The 18,938-nt window shown below is 49.9% G+C and overlaps 2 protein-coding genes across 6 annotated transcripts in view; both read right to left on the reverse strand.

Annotated features, from left to right (window-relative positions):
• The window catches only part of LOC135916335 (heat shock 70 kDa protein 12A-like), a 184,703-nt gene that overhangs the window by 71,904 nt on the left and 93,861 nt on the right, over nucleotides 1-18,938 (reverse strand). For all 5 annotated transcript variants that reach the window (XM_065449681.1, XM_065449672.1, XM_065449690.1 and 2 more), the window contains 2 exons: nucleotides 11,943-13,202; nucleotides 9,896-10,075 (listed from right to left, as the gene is read on the reverse strand). In XM_065449681.1, coding sequence (XP_065305753.1) covers nucleotides 9,896-10,075; nucleotides 11,943-13,202 — 1,440 coding nt within the window. The remainder of the gene's footprint in view (nucleotides 1-9,895; nucleotides 10,076-11,942; nucleotides 13,203-18,938) is intronic.
• On the reverse strand, nucleotides 4,310-5,710 carry LOC135915284 (U3 small nucleolar RNA-associated protein 15 homolog). The gene has a single exon (XM_065448312.1). It carries the CDS (start codon nucleotides 5,708-5,710, stop codon nucleotides 4,325-4,327), a length of 1,386 nt encoding a protein of 461 aa, XP_065304384.1. The 3' UTR covers nucleotides 4,310-4,324.

Genomic DNA, 18,938 nt, shown 5'->3' on the forward strand with positions numbered 1-18,938 from the left:
TATGTGTAAATCATTATATCTCTTTAACATTTCACCATATCTCAGTTCACTTGTTTCCTTGTGTCAGTACTTGTTAAAAATATAGCCTCTTGGCTACATTTCACTTCCTCTGATTTGTTTTGTTTTTAATTCAGTACAAGATGTAATTCTGTACAGCGTTATGCCATGCTTTTAGTTTACGTGTTTTCTTGCATGAATACATGTTAACAATTCTACCTTTTCGCTGTATTTGCATTAACCTGAATTGTTCTGTTACTTATTATTTGTTCAAAACGCAATTTTGTATACTATTATATAATGATTCAGTTCTTTTGCTGTCGTGTGTAATTACTTGCAGACAACTTTACAACTTTGCTGCATTCGCTCTAACCTAATTTGTTTTGTTCTTTCTAATTAGAACAGGAGGTCCCCTTACAGCCTTGAGCTTTGGGACCCCCTTCTGTATATCTTGTTATTGTGCTTTTATTTTCGTGAGTGAATAAATAAAATTATTCTTCAATAAACTTGCCGATGATGGCGATTCATACATAGCATTTTAAAATAGCGCAGAAACCCCTGGTCATTTTCTGTTAGCCCGAAATAGGCCTTCAATTTTAATACCAGAAGAGGTTTCGAAACGTAAGAGGAGCTGCAACGGATACCATAGTAAAGGAGTGGTGATAGTAAAGGAGCGCTGTGGTGATCAAGTGGTTTCCTGCCCACATGGGCAGTGACGTGTCAAAACGCGGGAACGTGAACCACAACGAGACGGCCAACTCGGCCGCGCGAGGACTAACCGACCACGCAGCTGCAAGCACGGCCGACTCGGAGTGTTGGTCGCGGTGCAGTGCCAAGGACAAGATGACCACCTTCAACGAAATAGTGAAGTGGTACAGACTGAACAGACAGAATATGCCGCCACCTCACCCGGGGCTTACCCGGAAGGAGGCAGTGTCATACAGACAGTTACAGACGGGGTCCCTGCTCACCCCGGTGCTAGCTAAGCACGTGTGTCGATCCGTGCATGTACGCAAGTGACGTGTGTAGACTGTGCGCCAAGGAGGGCGCCACCGCGGCTCACATCCTTTGGGACTGTAGCGTAAATCCGCGAGAAGCCAGCGAGAAGACGACGATCCCGCCGCAGCTAGAGGCTGCAACAAGGAGCTATGACCAAGATACACAACTCAAGGCCGTCCAGCAGGTCTCGGCAGCTCTAGGGAGGCAGCGACCGCGCGAAACCGAGGAGAAGGGGGGCAGCACCCCCAGGAAGGGGGCGGCGGCCCTCTCGGACCCGCGGAAGTAGCGAGGAACCAAGACCTCGTGGAGCACAATGCACGAGACTGCCGTAGTGGCCGCGTCGCGGTAAAAGCTTGTCCTCCCTGCGTGGAGGGAGCCTAACCGATTCTGCAGGCATCTTTAATAAAGTTGTTCTCTCTCCTTCTCTCTGAGTAAGCGTCTATAAAGGACCATAATAACGGCCGGCATATGTACGACCGTGTCCCCAGTAATTTAATATAGAACAATTTTCATCACAGTCCCCGATTTCAAGATTGCCGCCAGAAGGGGTGAAGAGCCTTTGGGTGACGCAAATCACGAGTATAGCCGACGTCTCAGAGCAAAGCGCTGAAAATAACGAACTCGTCCGTCGTCTGTTCAATTTAACACGTGCGGCCACGTTCGTCGACGCCGGAGGCGGGAGACGACACACGTGCAGCCACCGTGAAAATGCGTCGCCGCTTTAATGTCACGCTATTTTGATCTCAGAACTGATTACAGTGAGGGAGTTTTTCGCTCTAGCCATAACAATATACTGACGGGCGACAGCAACCCACCCAAAGCCTTTGTAATAGCGAACTTTTCCGCCTGGTTTCAGGGCGCTGCGAAAAGCGTCATATTCGTAAATGTTGGGTTGTGGGATAACACCTCGTTGTGGGGAATGCTCTTTTTTATGTATTTTTTTCTCCTTTAACATCTGCTGTACTTGTTCCTTTGATCTACTCAACAATAGACCATATTCACAATATCAATCAGGTGAGAGAGAAATGTGCGGAACATAACCAACCCTTGTATGTAGTTTTCATTGATTACGAGAAAGCGTTTGATTCAGTCGAAACCTCAGCAGTCAAGGAGGCATTGTGGAATTAAGGTGTAGACGAGCCGTATGTAAAAATACTGAAAGATATCTATAGCGGCTATACAGCCACCGTAGTCCTCCATAAAGAAAGCAACAAAATCCCAATAAAGAAAGGCGTTAGGCAGGGAGATACGATCTCTCCAATGCTATTCACAGCGTGTTTACAGGAGGTATTCAGAGACCTGGATTGGGACGAATTGGGGATAAGAGTTAATGGAGAATACCTTAGTAACTTGCGATTCGCCGATGATATTGCCCTGCTTAGAAACTCAGGGGACCAATTGCAATGCATGCTCACTGACCTGGAGAGGCAAAGCAGAAGGGTGGGTCTAAAAATTAATCTCCAGAAAACTAAAGTAGTGTTTAACAGTCTCGGAAGAGAACAGCAGTTTACGATAGGTAGCGAGGCACTGGAAGTGGTAAGGGAATACATCTACTTAGGACAGGTAGTGACCGCGGATCCGGATCATGAGACTGAAATAATCAGAAGAATAAGAATGGGCTGGGGTACGTTTGACAGGCATTCACAGATCATGAACAGCAGGTTGCCATTATCCCTCAAGAGAAAAGTGTATAATAGCTGTGTCTTACCAGTACTCACCTACGGGGCAGAAACCTGGAGGCTTACGAAAAGGGTTCTACTTAAATTGAGGACGACGCCACGAGCTATGGAAAGAAGAATGATGGGTGTAACGTTAAGGGATAAGAAAAGAGCAGATTGGGTGAGGGAACAAACGCGAGTTAATGACATCTTAGTTGAAATCAAGAAAAAGAAATGGGCATGGGCAAGACATGTAATGACGAGGGAAGATAAACGATGATCATTAAGCGTTACGAACTGGATTCCAAGGGAAGGGAAGCGTAGCAGTGGGCGGCCGAAGGTTAGGTGGGTGGATGAGATTAAGAAGTTTGCAGGGACAACATGGCCACAATTAGTACATGACCGGGGTAGTTGGAGAAGTATGGGAGATGCCTTTGCCCTGCAGTGGGCGTAACCAGGCTGCTGCTGATGATGATGATGACGTACTTGTTCTTTTGGCTTATGCTTCACCACCATCACCATGCCTCACATCGAGGGCTCCTGCCAACGGGAGCAAAGCGACCCGCTGCGTAGCCCAGGGTGAGGGGGTGAGGGGCCAATGGTAGGTGCCGCTTTAGCGCTGACCATTGAATAGTGATGTGTCGTTACGTTGTTACTGTACGCCTTAGTGAGAGACCCCCCCACACACAAACACACCATACTAGCAAAACTATGTGCACATAAGATGCGATGGAATAAAAAGTAGCCCCCTAAATTTAGCAGTGAGGGGGCCCGACAAAATAGTGTATATGCTATTATGACGAGCCCCTTCACCATAGTGGTCTTCGCCATAGGTATTTTTGTCTCAACAGTGACATTTTCATTATGGCTATCGCGACGAGTCCGGAAAAGGGAGCCACGTTTCATTTCTAGACTTCAAAATTTAAATAAATTACCTTTAAGCCATCTGCTGTTAGTCAAACTTCGTAAAAATTTCCTCAAAGGCGCACAAAGGTTATGCTATAGATAGTCTAGCCTTTAAATTTGGTATCTGGACTCCTGTCAGAGAAGGCTAAAATTGGCGGTGCAAACGAAGCCAAAATGCCCAATGACGGGAACATCAGATTTTACTCGTGTATACTAATTTAGCTAAGTGTATCTTTGCAATTACCAAAACCGAAGATGTTAGGGCTCAAGTGAAGATGAAGCAGGAAGGGGGAAAAAAAAAAGAACGAGTTCGGGGAATCATTTTATCCCACCATTTAAACGGGGTTGATAATATTGACACGTGTACTTATGTTTATCGGGCAACCACGTTTCGCCGCTTAACAACTGTTATCGCAGAGCGCGGGACGCGCTTACATGTATCCGAACTTTCCGGAAAGTTATCGATGCTTCTATCCGCTGTCTGTTGCCGCCGAACCTTGTGTTATCTGATTTCATCGCTTGACGCGAATGGTGTAGAACATTGTAGAAGGCATGCGGGTCCCAACGATTAGTCTGGAACATTCGATGACTGCTGTATAAAAGCCGACGCGCTTGACCCGCTGATCAGATTTTCGACGATCGCCGACTGTGTTCGCCGCTATCGTTGTGCTTTAAGTGTAGCCTGTTTTGTGGGCACAGGTTCGCCCAATAAAAGCTAGTTTTGCCTTTCACAGTACTGCTGCTGTGTTCTCTCTTCACCGTCTCTACCACGTGACATCTGGTGGAGGTGCTGGGTAATACACTTCAACCATCAGTGTGGCAACGTCTAACACGATCCTAGAGAAGCGAGGGTCGCTGACATACTTCGTTACGAACAGCATGAGTTCGTCCAGGTCCTTCCCCGACCTGCCTGCAAGGGCAGACTTCAGGGCTCGCCTTCGAATCAGCTCCTGCATCACGGCGACGGCGATCTGCGGCTCCCTCGTGAACATGGCGTCCCGCAAGGCTTGGGTGAGCGCTTTCGAGACTTGGAATTTTCTCAGGAACGTGTTGTACTTGGCCATTTTCTGCACCGTTCGCTCAGAAACCACGGCATCACCTTCGCGAGGCACAAAGCCAGGGTCGCTGTGAGTCTCCTGGAAGTAAGATGACGATCGCTTGCGCTTCGCGGGTGCGACTTCTTTCACGTTTTCGCTCTTCCGCCTCTGTACGGAGATGAGTCCCGACGTCATGCCGACAACGAGGACTTTGTCCTGCGGCGAGATGTCCAGGGAGAGTATCGGAGAAGGGTAGTCGAGCGTGTGGACCACCTGGTACGTGGCGACGTCGAACACCTTGACGTGTCGATCGAGCGAGCCGGACAGCAAGCGCTGCCCATTGCTGGCGAGCTTCAGGCACGTGACGGTCTTGTGGTGCTGCGTCACTTGGGCCAGTATTCGACCGGCCACCACGTCCCACACCCTTATGTGCGGTCCCCCCGCCGTGAGAAAGATGCCCCCCGTAGGAAACATGAGCACCGACTCGACGGGGGAGCCGTGGTTTACGGTAACGACGGGGTCGGCAGTCCTCAGGTCGAACACCTTGGCGGTGTGGTCGTACGAACCGGAGAGCACTATGTCCGGGTTGGCTTTGCACACGGAACCGGAGCGCACGTAGTCATCGTGCGCGTCGAGGGACAGCAGCCTGGTCTGGCCCGGAATGTCCCACAAGGCGACGGTAGAGTCATCCGAAAAACTGAGCAGCTGTGTGCCGCCGCGGGTGAAAGCGACGCGCTGCGTGGGACCCTTGTGGCCCGTGAACTGCCGCAGCAGAGACCTCGTCTTGACGTCGAAGATCTTCACGGCGCCGTCCTCGCCACCGGCGGCGATGAGGCTGCCGTCAGCGCGAAATATGCCGCCGCAAGCCGCCTTCGAGAACTTGGAGAACTGGCATGTGATCTCGCGGCTGACGGGGTTGAACACGCGCACCCTCGACGAACATGTGATTGCGAAGGCATGCGGCTCCTGGAGCGAAATGTCAACGTTGTTGATGGATCCGATGTCCTTGATGGTCACCGGCAGGGAAAGTCGCTTCCAGTACACATTGTCTTCAGTTACTTTAACGCCCGCACGTGGATACGAATATATTTGTACGCCTCTGAAGTCCGCCATCTTTACAAACGATACAAAGACTGCTTTTCGACGTCATCGAGGATTCGACAAACCCCAGTCGCAAAGCATCGCATAATAACCGAAGAGTGCGCTCGACCACTCCGCCAGAGCCCTTACCGAGTTTCGACGCGAGAACGCGAAGCTATAAGACACCAAGTCGACGAAATGCTGCGCGACGACATCATCCAGCCGTCGAAAAGCCCGTGGGCGTCTCCAGTGGTTTTAGTGAAGAAAAAGGACGGAACCCTACGTTTCTGCGTCGATTATCGTCGATTGAACAAAATCACGAAGAAAGACGTATACCCCCTCCCACGGATAGACGACGCATTGGATCGGCTCTGCAATGCTAAATACTTCTCATCGATGGACCTCAAGTCTGGCTACTGGCAAATAGAAGTCGACGAAAGGGATCGCGAAAAGACCGCCTTCATCACGCCAGACGGCCTCTACGAGTTCAAGGTTATGCCATTCGGGCTGTGTTCGGCGCCTGCAACGTTCCAGCGCGTCATGGACACAGTATTAGCAGGATTGAAGTGGCAGACCTGTCTCGTTTACTTGGATGACGTCGTCGTCTTCGCCGGAAATTTCGACGATCACCTTAGGCGGCTTGCCACAGTACTAGAGGCCATCGAGTCATCAGGGCTCACTCTGAAGCCAGAAAAATGCCGCTTCGCTTACGACGAGCTTCTGTTCCTAGGCCACGTCATCAGTAAATCCGGAGTACGCCCCGACCCGCAGAAAACAGCTGCCATCGCAAAGTTCCCGCAGCCCACCGACAAGAAGGCAGTGCGTAGATTCCTTGGCATGTGTGCCTACTACAGGCGCTTTGTCAAGGACTTTTCACGCATCGCCGAGCCGTTGACACGTCTAACTAAATGTGATGTTGAGTTCAAGTGGGAAACGCCGCAGGCCGACGCATTTGAAGAACTCAAACGACACATGCAGTCGCCGCCGGTACTTGCGCACTTCGACGAGTACGCCGATACAGAAATCCATACTGACGCCAGTAGCCTAGGCCTCGGTGCCGTTCTAGTCCAGAGGAAAAACGGAGTCGAACAGGTGATATCTTACGCTAGCCGGTCGCTGTCAAAAGCGGAAGGCAACTATTCTACGACCGAAAAGGAATGCCTCGCCATCGTTTGGGCTACAGCTAAATTTCGCCCTTATCTTTATGGCAGGCCATTCAAAGTCGTCAGTGACCATCACGCTTTGTGTTGGCTAGCGAGTATAAAGGATCCTTCAGGACGACTGGCGCGGTGGAGCCTCAGACTACACGAATACGATATCACTGTAACCTACAAGTCCGGACGAAAACACTCCGATGCCGATTGCCTGTCGCGCGCCCCCATTGACCCGCCGCCGCAAGATGACGAAGATGACGATGCCTTCCTTGGCATGATAAGCGCGGAAGACTTCGCTGAACAGCAACGGGCAGACCCGGAGCTAAAAGGCCTGGTGGAATATTTGGAAGGGCACACCGACGTTGTCCCCAGGGCATTTAAGCGCGGACTATCTTCCTTCACGCTTCAAAACAGTCTCCTCGTGAAGAAGAACTTTTCACCAGTCCGCGCCAACTACCTTCTTGTTGTCCCGTCAGGACTTCGTCCAGAAGTATTGCACGCCCTACATGATGATCCCACCGCTGGACACCTCGGTTTTTCCCGGACACTCTCGAGGATACAACAAAAGTATTATTGGCCGCGCCTGACCGCCGACGTCGCCCATTATGTCAGAACATGCCGAGACTGTCAGCGACGTAAGACACCGCCGACAAGGCCAGCCGGATTACTACAGCCAATCGAGCCTCCTTGCCGACCATTCCAGCAGATCGGGATGGACTTGCTGGGACCCTTTCCGACGTCAACAACCGGAAATAAGTGGATCGTCGTGGCGACAGACTACCTCACCCGCTTCGCTGAAACTAAAGCACTGCCGAAAGGTAGCGCAGCCGAAGTGGCGAAATTTTTTGTCGAAAACATCCTGCTTCGACATGGCGCCCCAGAAGTCCTCATCACCGACAGAGGAACGGCCTTTACAGCGGAGCTCACCCAAGCCATTCTGAAATACAGTCAGACAAGGCACAGGAGGACCACGGCCTACCACCCGCAGACGAATGGTCTTACGGAGCGGCTGAATAAGACCCTCGCCGACATGCTAGCGATGTACGTCGACGTCGAACACAAGACCTGGGATGCCGTCCTGCCGTACGTGACATTTGCTTACAACACGGCGGTGCAAGAAACAACACAGGTCACGCCGTTTAAGCTGGTTTACGGCAGGAACCCGACGACGACGCTCGACGCCATGCTGCCCCACGTCACTGACGAAGAGAATGTTGACGTCGCTAGCTATCTCCAGCGCGCCGAAGAAGCCCGACAACTCGCCCGCCTACGGATCAAAAACCAGCAGCGTACGGACAGCCGACACTACAACCTCCGACGACGCTTCGTCGAGTACCAGCCCGGCGACCGTGTTTGGGTATGGACCCCTATACGCCGACGAGGACTGAGCGAGAAGCTATTGCGCCGCTATTTCGGACCTTACAAGGTCATTCGACGTATTGGCGCACTGGACTATGAGGTCGTGCCAGACGGCATCTCGCATTCACAGCGGCGCCGCGCACGACCTGAAGTGGTCCACGTGGTGCGTCTTAAACCGTTTTACGGACGCTAACGAACTTCCCTTATTTTGTTGTTTTCATTGCTACGAGTGCTTATTTATTACTTTCGTTTGTTTGAAGCATCGGGTCGATGCTTTTTAAGAGGGGGGTAATGACACGTGTACTTATGTTTATCGGGCAACCACGTTTCGCCGCTTAACAACTGTTATCGCAGAGCGCGGGACGCGCTTACATGTATCCGAACTTTCTGGAAAGTTATCGATGCTTCTATCCGCTGTCTGTTGCCGCCGAACCTTGTGTTATCTGATTTCATCGCTTGACGCGAATGGTGTAGAACATTGTAGAAGGCATGCGGGTCCCAACGATTAGTCTGGAACATTCGATGACTGCTGTATAAAAGCCGACGCGCTTGACCCGCTGATCAGATTTTCGACGATCGCCGACTGTGTTCGCCGCTATCGTTGTGCTTTAAGTGTAGCCTGTTTTGTGGGCACAGGTTCGCCCAATAAAAGCTAGTTTTGCCTTTCACAGTACTGCTGCTGTGTTCTCTCTTCACCGTCTCTACCACGTGACAATATCATTAATCGATCCACATCGGCAGCTGCAAGCGCTCTAAGTATTGCGGGTGCATTGAGAATGCACCCGAAATGCTATTTTCACTTTATTCCCTTCAAATTTGTCCATTTTGTTACGCTAGGATATTTTATGTATAGTTGCGGTACGACTAGATAATAGTAGTGAGGGCGGTATACTATAATGGGAAGACAAAGGCTCGTATGTATTCTCGCTGAATCACTTTCGGCGATGCATTCACTTTTGCACGGCATGGTGCCTGGCACGACGCCCCACTGGCATGACGAGCGTTTTGCCTGCTGACTTATCCAATCAGCGTCGGCTGACTCCCGAAAGTGACCGACCATCACGCCCCATCGACGCGTGTACGAGAAAGGCGTAGCAGGGCAGCGCACTAGTGCACGTGTGGTGCACGTGCTGCGCCACGCCTGCAGTCCAACGGGCTCGCAACCATGACATGTGAGAACTGCGATGGGTGCTGCATGCAGATCCTGATATATCGTCTGTCCCAGCTAACGTTAGCCAAGCTTTTCAAAGAAAATAAATTGAGAAAAAGATCACGGTGCAAGACACGATTACAAGACCTACGGTGTTCGGTCGTCAGAGGTCTGATGACCAACCATGCACCGTCGATCTTAAAATCGCATCTTGCACCGTGTTGTTTAAATCTTTCTTTCTTTCTTTTTGACAGCTTCGCTAACTCTAGCTGGGACACCTCATACAGCAGCCGCATCGTTGTGCCTGCTGCGGCTTTTTTCTCAACTACGCATTCGACTGTGTATGGAAAAGCACAGTGCAAGACGCCTCGAAACACTCCTGCGCGTTTCCACGCCGCGACTTTCTTTCTTTTAAGTACAATTTCGAATTAATACATCTGGGAACGGACTCCACTTCAATAAAGACTGCCGATGGCGGCTTATGGCGACACATGCGGATGCATCGGACTGAAACGAAGAAAGAGCGCTCCGGGCGGACACGTGCGCGCTGCTCACCTTCCCACTTGCGCATCATGTGGACGTTGTCGGGGTCCCTGGTGAAGCTGAACGCGTAGCCACTGTACGTGGTGCCGAAGTCGATGGCGACCACCACGAAGTGCGAGCAGCTGCCGGACTCTGGCCTGCTCGCCACCCCGCTGTCCGCCGTATCGCTGCGACCCAGCTGGCACTCGTCCACTGCGCGGCAAAACACGTCACAGATCGCGCCACCAGACAATTGTTGTTTTACTGCCGAAACGACGCGGCCGTCGTTGTTGAGTGATGATAGCTTTCACTGCCTTCCCTCATCCCTCGTGTTAAGAGTGACACGCAGTAAATAGACCGCCGCGACAATGTCGGTGCGTCGGTAGACACCTCCACACTCGTGCACCGTATACCCCAAGACTTCACATGCTCGTACTTAAGACGAGTGCACGCTGCTTTAAAACATGCCGAGTGCGAACACAACTCAGAAACTAAATTTCTCTCTGCACTTGAACTCGTCGATCGGATGCCTCAGAAAACGCCTGCTCGATGGTATGCTAAGCCGTCCAGTGCAAACAGTGACAGAAGGCACTGGCGAGACAACACTGACCATTGCTGGCTGCGGGATAAACGAAAAAAAAAATCGAAAAAAAAAGAAACTATGTAGCGTGCCTGAATCCTGTGCGCCTTACTTTATAACGTCGCCGAGTGGACGAACGCGTACTTGGCGGCGTCGAAGCGTACTGCACGTCCACTGCTGGCGCTGGCGGCGCTTCGAAGCACGGCAGCATTTGTCGCGGCAAGTGGGGGACAAAGCAGCCGGCTCGTCCGCTGCGGCGCGCCAAGTGGCCTGGGACGGGAGCGGCAGACACGCGAGCGGCGCGCTCCGACCCAGTCTCTTGCAGGCGCTTTGCAGTTGCACACAAAAATGACCCAAACAAGCCGTCCATGTCTAACGCCGTCTTTTCATTCTTGACTCTGTGTTCTTGAGGTGGTGCGGCGAGGAAAGAGTGTGACACAAACACACTACTGCCAGTGTGCCACATTGCGTGAGCATGCATAAGCGCCTGGAGGAAAGAACTTCAATATTTCATACGTGCTTGGGGGAGTCCCTCTGCTACAGACATTAACAACACTCGTTGCATTTAGTGTGCGACGATCTGTCGAGCTTAAATTCTTTTTTTTTTACCTGAGCAGGGAGCGAAGTGCCGTTTGACTCTCCTTCGTCAGAATGTAAGCAGTTTAACTAAAGTAGACTGGAGCAATTCCCAGGAAGGAAACTTCGATAATTGGAAAGCGTGGGAAAGAGGGGATGGGGGGTATGACAATGGCAGACATCGAACTTCGAAAGCTCACCTTGCTTTGTTGATAATACAAGTAAGCCGCCTATGCACCCACCTCGTCACACAGGATAACACAAGCACAAACAATATTATCAGGCTACATCGATAACTCGTACATGTAAATCAAGCGTACTTTTATTGGTCCGGTGACTGGTAAGGAGTATATATGCACTGCACGTGTCGAGCGAGCACATACACGCGCCAAAGCATCCCGTCGCCATATTCTTAAAGCAAAGTTAGAGAGAAAATGTTTAGTGAAAGTTGGTGAGGTTAATCAAGGGGCTCAGCTTACTACTATTGTGAAGGAAGAACGCACGCACAGAGTTTTTCTTTCAGGATCGTAACTGAATTAGTTGTGCCAGTGGAAGTGGCAGCTTTTTTTTTTTATTGTGACCTCTACAGATTTATTTTCACGATTAGCGGTTTATTTGATGCCTACAAAAACTGACATGACAAAACATTTAGTAGCAGTAACAAACCATGTAGGGGTAGGTGTTCATACATTGCCACGTTTTTTCCCCATCAGGTGAACGAAGGTCAGCCAAAAGCACTGCATACTTTTTTCCTACATCACAGAGAATGCAGCGTGGAATATGGGAACAAGAACAAGCACGAAACGCGCAAAATAATCCCATATGTGTGGTTCATGTCGCCCTATTTTCGTTATCTTTTACATCTGCAATGGCACAAATTTATATTTCGCCTTAACAGCTATAAGAAAACAGCTGCTTGCTTACCCGGCATAACGCAGATGTCTCCCGTGTCCGACAGTGCTTTGCCCACGGTGGCTGCTGGCGATTTGGCGTCGCCAACGCCCATTTCCATTTCAAGCTCATTGTTTCTGCCCAACAGGGCGTCTCGCCTTTCCGTGACTCCGTAGCCATTCGACTGGGCGGTCGTCTCTCCAGGCGGCGCTGTCTGCTGCGCCGTGCCGAAGGCCGTATAAGACTTTTTGTTCGAGCCTGGAAAGCAGACTTCCTCAATGAGATTGTCATTCTGCACTTCAGAGTCCACTGCGTGCTGGCACGTTCCGTTGGGAACAGCTCCGGAGGGCGGCACATGCCGAGAGTCGGTTGCTGGCCTTGGAAACACAGGCGGCGGAGGGCCGTCCACGAAGACCTCTTCGTCGCCTGCGATGGACAAATCCAACTGCTGGATGACTTGCAGGGCGTCCTGGTCGAGGCCTGTTTCCTTATCGTCTGCGTTGGACAGGTCGTTCATCGCTGGAGCCATCATCGGAGCTGCAGGTGGCATCGTGGCCGCTTGACTAGACATCTTCTTCAGCACCTCTTGCACGATGGAAGTCCTGCTCAAACTGGAAAGTGACCTCCTCCGGGGTGAGTCCTTGCTTCCCAGCCGGAAGGCCACTTGCTGAGGCTTGGGTGGCGGCGACTGGACGACGGCCGCTGGAACTCGCGGCTGCTGCTGCTCGGGCACCTGCCGTTCGGATGCCAGCATCGTCTGGCAGAAGTCCTGGAAGTTGTCGCTTAGTACCTGCCGCGACACATGCACGTTTGGGTTAACGCAATGAGTGACGGGTGCAGGCTCAAGTCCACAGTCTTCGTCTTCAAGCGCTCTCGGCTGGCCAATCCTCCAGAGTGGCGGAGGCCGGTCGCAGCACGAAGCGTGCTCTCGAAAGCAGCACGTGTAGTTCTGTCCAGTGTGATGCTGCCCAACGTTGTGGTCCGCAAAGCTGCGACTCCTGTAGTCAACGGCCGACAGCCTAGGCCGACGGTATTCCTGGAGGGCGCTGTACGTTGCCGCCGAAAGGCTGCGCTGCTCCAGAGAATCCGCGGAGCTGTGGTCGTCTCGACGAACTGTCAGGTCCTCCCGTTCCTGGTAGGTGACCGTGGCACGCCCGTGGTAGGTGGCCTTGCGCTGGCATCTTGGAGTGTGTAGGACGCCGAAGACGGCGCTCTCAGCGCATTCCTGCCGGAGGACTGCTTCGTAGGCCTGGAGGGGCGACTGGTACCTCCCTGTATGGCAGGATTGGGGATCTGTCGAAACCGAGGGGAAGGCAAAGGCACCAACGGTTACTTCTGGCAGAGATTTTTGCACGTAGAAACACTACTTGAGCGCAGTTAATTACGCAGTGTGGGAAACGAGACAAGTATGCCAGCAACAGGGAGGCAAGCGCTGGCGTCTCGAAGCCCGTTAAATGCGCGTCCACACAAACAGTAGAAAATCACAAGGCCTTCCATTTCTCTGACTTTCTGTAATGGGAACGCTACGGATAAATAAGCTTCTAAGTCTTCTATGTCTACGATATTTCTCGCACAAACCCACAAGCAGCTGCTCCAACGCCGTAACTGGTGGAGGATGTTAAATTGTTCTTCACAAATGAATCTTACATTGCGTCGGATCCGCCGCGGTGGCGTAGCGGCTTTGGCATTGTGCTGCTAAGCCCGAGGACGCGGGATCAAATCCCGGCCGTGGCCGCCGCATTTCGATGGGGACGAAATGCAAACACGCCCATGTCCCGTGCATTGGGACGGACATAATTAAGACTAATTATGTAATTAGGCGGAATGCAAAAAATAATCTGAGTATCTCCAAGCGACGGCAAACAACATTACCTTGGTTTTGTCCAGCTACCTGGCATTTGCATATATTTAGATCTTGGTGCATGATAGTTGGAACACCCTGTATACGTAAGTATATACGTGTAAAGAAATAAAGCCAGTCCATCTGCTTTTATTACGTTTTCCGTTTGTCAACGTCTTTCGCATTGCTTTGCCATTACGAAATGAACGTCCACCGACAAAGTAGCGCAAATGAGCGCATGTCTGTTCTTCGTTATCGAACGATATATCACGACATAAAACCAGCGCATATAATGTCGGCTCAAAGGTTTCTGTAAAGCATACATAGCTATAACTGAAATACGCATTATATTCAATAGTTTATATCTTAGTCTTTTATATCTCGCCTATTTAATAATTGGACAGTTGGGCTTCTGACACCGGATGCTCCGACTTATACAGCCCAAAATTTTGACTGACAAAGCAGTGACAGTGATCGTATCGCTGTTCTGCGTAATGAAATAATAAATAACGAAAAAACAAGCAACTGTACATATAATCTCGGCTCATAGGAATGTCTAAAGCTTATCGACCTCGTATCGGACAAGCGCATGGTGTTCGAAGGTTTCTGTGATTTTATAAATTTTTTGTTTTATACTTGGCACACACCATTCTCGAGCCATTGGGTATGTGCCACTCGAGGAGAACGTGCTTAGGCGCTTGTCGTGCTCTTCTGCGCGAACACCTATCGTCGCCATTCTTCCCTCGGCAAGCATCGTGGACATCGCGTGCATCCGCCCGATTTGATGTTAGCACCTCGGCATTGCTTGTGAATGGTGTAGTGCATAGACATAAACATTGCGTGAGATTAAAGTTGAGATGTGTGTGGTACATTAACTTAAACACTGCGTGAGATTAACACTGCGTGAGTAAGTAAACGATTGTACGCATCACCGTCAGTTGTACGGAATTTAACTAACCCCTTCACTAAAGCTTCGCTCGAAAGATTCGAACGTGTGCGTCGGATATGAATTTTACTATGTTGCGAGGAGCGGGACCAGCAAGAGACACGTTCCGCCGAAGCACACTGGCCGCGAATCGCGGCCCGTAGTGCAAGCAGCCGAGTGGCGTCTGTCTGCCCCGGCGGCCATGATGGTCGAGTGACCGCCTCGCGTTGAGCCTCGCAGCAAACGTGGAGGGCGCTGCTGAATAGGCAGCGTTTTTCTTACCCTCGAAGCCGAGACAAAGAGGGGGGGCGGGGAGCCAAGAACCTGAAAGGGGCGCGCGCGCGTGCTTCGGCGGCGGCCCAGTTGAGCCCACGAGAGGCGTGCAAACTGTCTGACCCGCATCGCGCGGCGCACCTCGCCCGGACGAAAACAACGGCGGCCGGCGCTCGTCGTTATTCGTGGTCGACCCACTTGAATCCGCTTTCCGAGGATGGACGCTTCCAGGAACGGCTACCACGCGGGAATACGTAACAGCGCGAATCGAACAGTGAGGCCTCCCCCCTCACGCAAGCGCTGGCACTTCGCACGACGGGCGTGCGGATGTTAACGCTCTTACCTGCGCTGGCAGTAGCTGGTGGAGAAGTCGAGGAGGGGGGCGGGGAGACGGTCAGAACGAGGGAACTGACAGCCGCAGTCGGCATTGCGTCATCTGGCGCACTAAAAGGATCTCTGGTGGACGCTGCTCGTTGGAGCTCTTGCGAGATCGTACCATATTCGCGCCAGTTTGAAGAGTCGGAAGTGGCACAGTGTTCAAGATGCGTGTAGCATGCCCGCGAAGGGGATCTCAATCTCAGCAGCTCTCTATCCGGGACAAGTCACTGCAAAGTCAATGCTGGACTTTTTAATGAAACCGTGGACAGTCTGCGGAATGAGGGACGACTGGTTGGCAACCCTTTGCCAAACGTCAAACGACGAAGCAGAGCTGAGGTCACGTTTCGGTCGCTGCCTACTGCCAGACGCCGAGCCGTTGTGCAGAAAGAAAACTGAACCACAAATTCCCGTTGCACAAAGGGACTGCACCACTCATTGAACGCTGTCTCTCGCTCATTGAGATCAAGGCAGAAAGCTGGGCTAGTTGGTGTGTCATCATTATTCAAAAGACTAGTGCAAAATAGCAGGGACAAAGACAGAGAAGACGCGCACGTCCTGTCGTCTTCTCTGTCTTTGTCCCCGCTATTTTGCGCTAGTCTTTTGAATAATGACGCTCACTGAGCAATCGCATTTCGGATCGCTCAGGTTGCCTTCGACCTATGACAGCAAGCGGCAGCTCAACGACTGGTTGCGATCGAGGACTCTCCAATAGGGTGGAAGCGCTGCAATGCGATAGCGCATAAGCGCAGTCACATGGATTTATTTCACATCTCGCGAGCTTTCTTTAAACGCCGAAAAATATCACTACGCAGCATGTACGTTCCCTAAAAAAATTGGATCCATCGTTTCCAAATCCCTTCTACAACTTAACGAAACGCAGTTGGCCCTAAAGTGAATAATAAAAATTTTGCATGATTGATGTTAGTTAACTCACTAATTAAGCGCAATACAAAAAAAGAAAGATAGGGAGCGCCCCGTGACGGCAAACCATATGTCGTTGGTTTCACCAAGCTGAGGTTAACCACATTTTTCTTTAAAAATACTTGGTTCATCTTACGTGAAACACCCTGTACATACAGTGGATATGCATAGGGTACACACGTCGCAATAGCAGTAACCGCTTGCTGCAGAACACTTATATGATCCACAGCAACCATTGTCTACCAAACCATCAACTACGGCTGAGTCTGCGAATTTTGTTCTTCAAGTACGTTCGGCATACAGGGCTGTTATAATGGAATTTCGTTCTTATTACAATCCCGGTGATGACATGGGCGGAGCACCATTTTGCCGACTGACAAAGCGCGATAAGGAATATCATTTGAACAGAATCATCACATCATGCCGGCTCAGCAGTTCGCTCCGAGCTCTTGCATATATGAACGCTACTCTAGATGATATTCAGACATTGTTAACCAGGTCGGTCTCCATAAAAAAAAAAAGAATTCTTACGCTATAGAGCTGATCGTAAGAGACGACGCTAGTCAATCGTGATGTTACACATAACCCAAATATTAGCAAAGGTGCCTGTAAGCCAATGGCAAACAGCGCTTACGACCGAAGAGCTTTGCGAATTCGGCCCCTAATGATGTTATTTTCTCTCTAAAATACCTCAATAGGCCATTTTTAATAATAACAAATCGTCTCTATATGCATGTAAATGACCTGCTTTATTTTATTTGTTTTTCATTTTTTTAGATGTTAGTATATATTTAGTAGAAACATCACTGGAAATTCCGGCTTTTTATGCGGGACTGGCAGTGGAGTTGCCTGTGCAAGAAATCGCAATTTCCACATAGAGAATCAGAAAGATAGTTTTTGTTATTCACCTTTATGTTTCAAATGCGAAATGCGAAGTAGTGAAGTCACGTACGCTTAACAGAAAATTCCAAACAAGCACCATATATGTGCCCCCAATATATCCTCAAGAAAAATTCAGTGTCGTCACAGTTAAGATCCTCCCGAACTATTAGGGAAGCCGAAAACCTTGACGAGTAGAGCAAGAAACACGGACCAAGAAAGATAAAAGTGCACAGCACGGGAGCAAACTGCCAACTGTATTCCAGAAGCCGTTACAGACGCTTATATATGTACAAAATAAACCCGTGCCAGACAAGTTTCAGAGTATCATTTTTTTTCCGTTAACAAGAAAAGTTTGATAACTTGGAACTATCAATTTTCAATACCGTAGTACCAGTCAAATTGCACTTGTCGATTTTCTTAGAGAACGTGCACACGCGCTCTATGTCAAAATAACCCAAGCAAAGCAAAACTGGCAAGGGTGGGAATGTAATCCGACAACAGACCCCTTAACTGGAACTGACAGACTGAAAAAAGCCTTCACCATGAAATGTTTGAATGTGCAATACACAAAGACCGTTAATGTAATGTTTCTCTTTTCCATCCAAGAAACAAGGTTCTTTCTTCGTCAGGGACACTGATGGCATACTAACGCACCTTTTCGTGCACCTGGCAATGCAATAGGCCTCATAAACTTCCCTTTCCATCCTACCTGCCGCTTAAAAAAAAAATTCTTGCGTGGCACGGGTTGAAGTGCATATATAAGCGCCTGTAACGGCTTCTGGAATACAGTTGGAAGTTTGCGCCCGTCCTTTGTACTGGTGTATTTTTTTGGTCCATGTTTATTGCGCTACTCGTCAAAGTTTTCAGCTATAAACCAAATGGCCCAAACAAAAGTTTTATTGCTAGGGGAGGCTTAATGGGACACTGTTAACTGGAACGCCAATGTATTTCGTAGCACATTTTAGGGCAGGATATCTCGAAAACAAGAGTCATGAGGGAAGTAGTGGCAGAATAGTGCTCCAGGGAGGCCAATTCCTATTCTGGTGAGGGAATGTCATTTGTTGAAGTTTAGTGGGCCTCCCTAATTTGGTTGCACCTGGATTAGTATAGCTCCACTGACTCTCGGATTCTTCGTTTGCTTTTTTTTGCCGGTGTCAGGCGACACTCCAAGCCTGAAGAATGTAGTGGACTGGACGAGAATTCGAACTTACGACCTTCAGATAAGAAGCCCGGTGTTATACTTCTGCTCCACACCACGACCATCACCATCGATTAGGTGGGGTGATGAAATAAGGAAATTCGCAGACGCAAGTTGGTATTAGCTAGCGCAAGACAGGGGTAATTGGACATCTTTGCGAGAGGCATTTCTGCTGTATACAGGAGACATAAAAATGGGCTGCTGCTGCTGCTGATGGTGATGGTGATCTCTAAAGCGGCGCTACTATTAGCATTTCTGCTAACAGACGAGGCTTGATTCCTGTGCTCGGATTCAATTTCGCAAGTGGAACATGGTCTCTAAAGTTAATTAAAAGATAAATACCAAAGCTTTCGAATCAGCTAAGTGGACATTGCGATTTGGTGTGTTGTGTGCCCCTCTTCAGGTAACGCAACAGAACAGGCCGAATCGTGCTATACGCTCCGTGCGATTAAAAAAAATCTGTGCGGACTAAAAGAAACACTAAATAAAATGCACGATTAATAACGCACACGTTGTGTGTAGAATGTCTATATTATAAAGGTGGCCGCGAATACAAACTTTTTCGAACAGAAATGACTTCGAAGCCAGTTCGAATATTATGTATCGAATATT

Source organism: Dermacentor albipictus, chromosome 1 (assembly GCF_038994185.2).
Source record: "Dermacentor albipictus isolate Rhodes 1998 colony chromosome 1, USDA_Dalb.pri_finalv2, whole genome shotgun sequence".
Taxonomy (NCBI): domain Eukaryota; kingdom Metazoa; phylum Arthropoda; class Arachnida; order Ixodida; family Ixodidae; genus Dermacentor; species Dermacentor albipictus.

Bases quoted from the DNA above. Each gene is read 5' to 3' on its own strand.
- LOC135915284 (XM_065448312.1), bottom strand. From the start codon at position 5,710: ATGGCGGACTTCAGAGGCGTACAAATATATTCGTATCCACGTGCGGGC.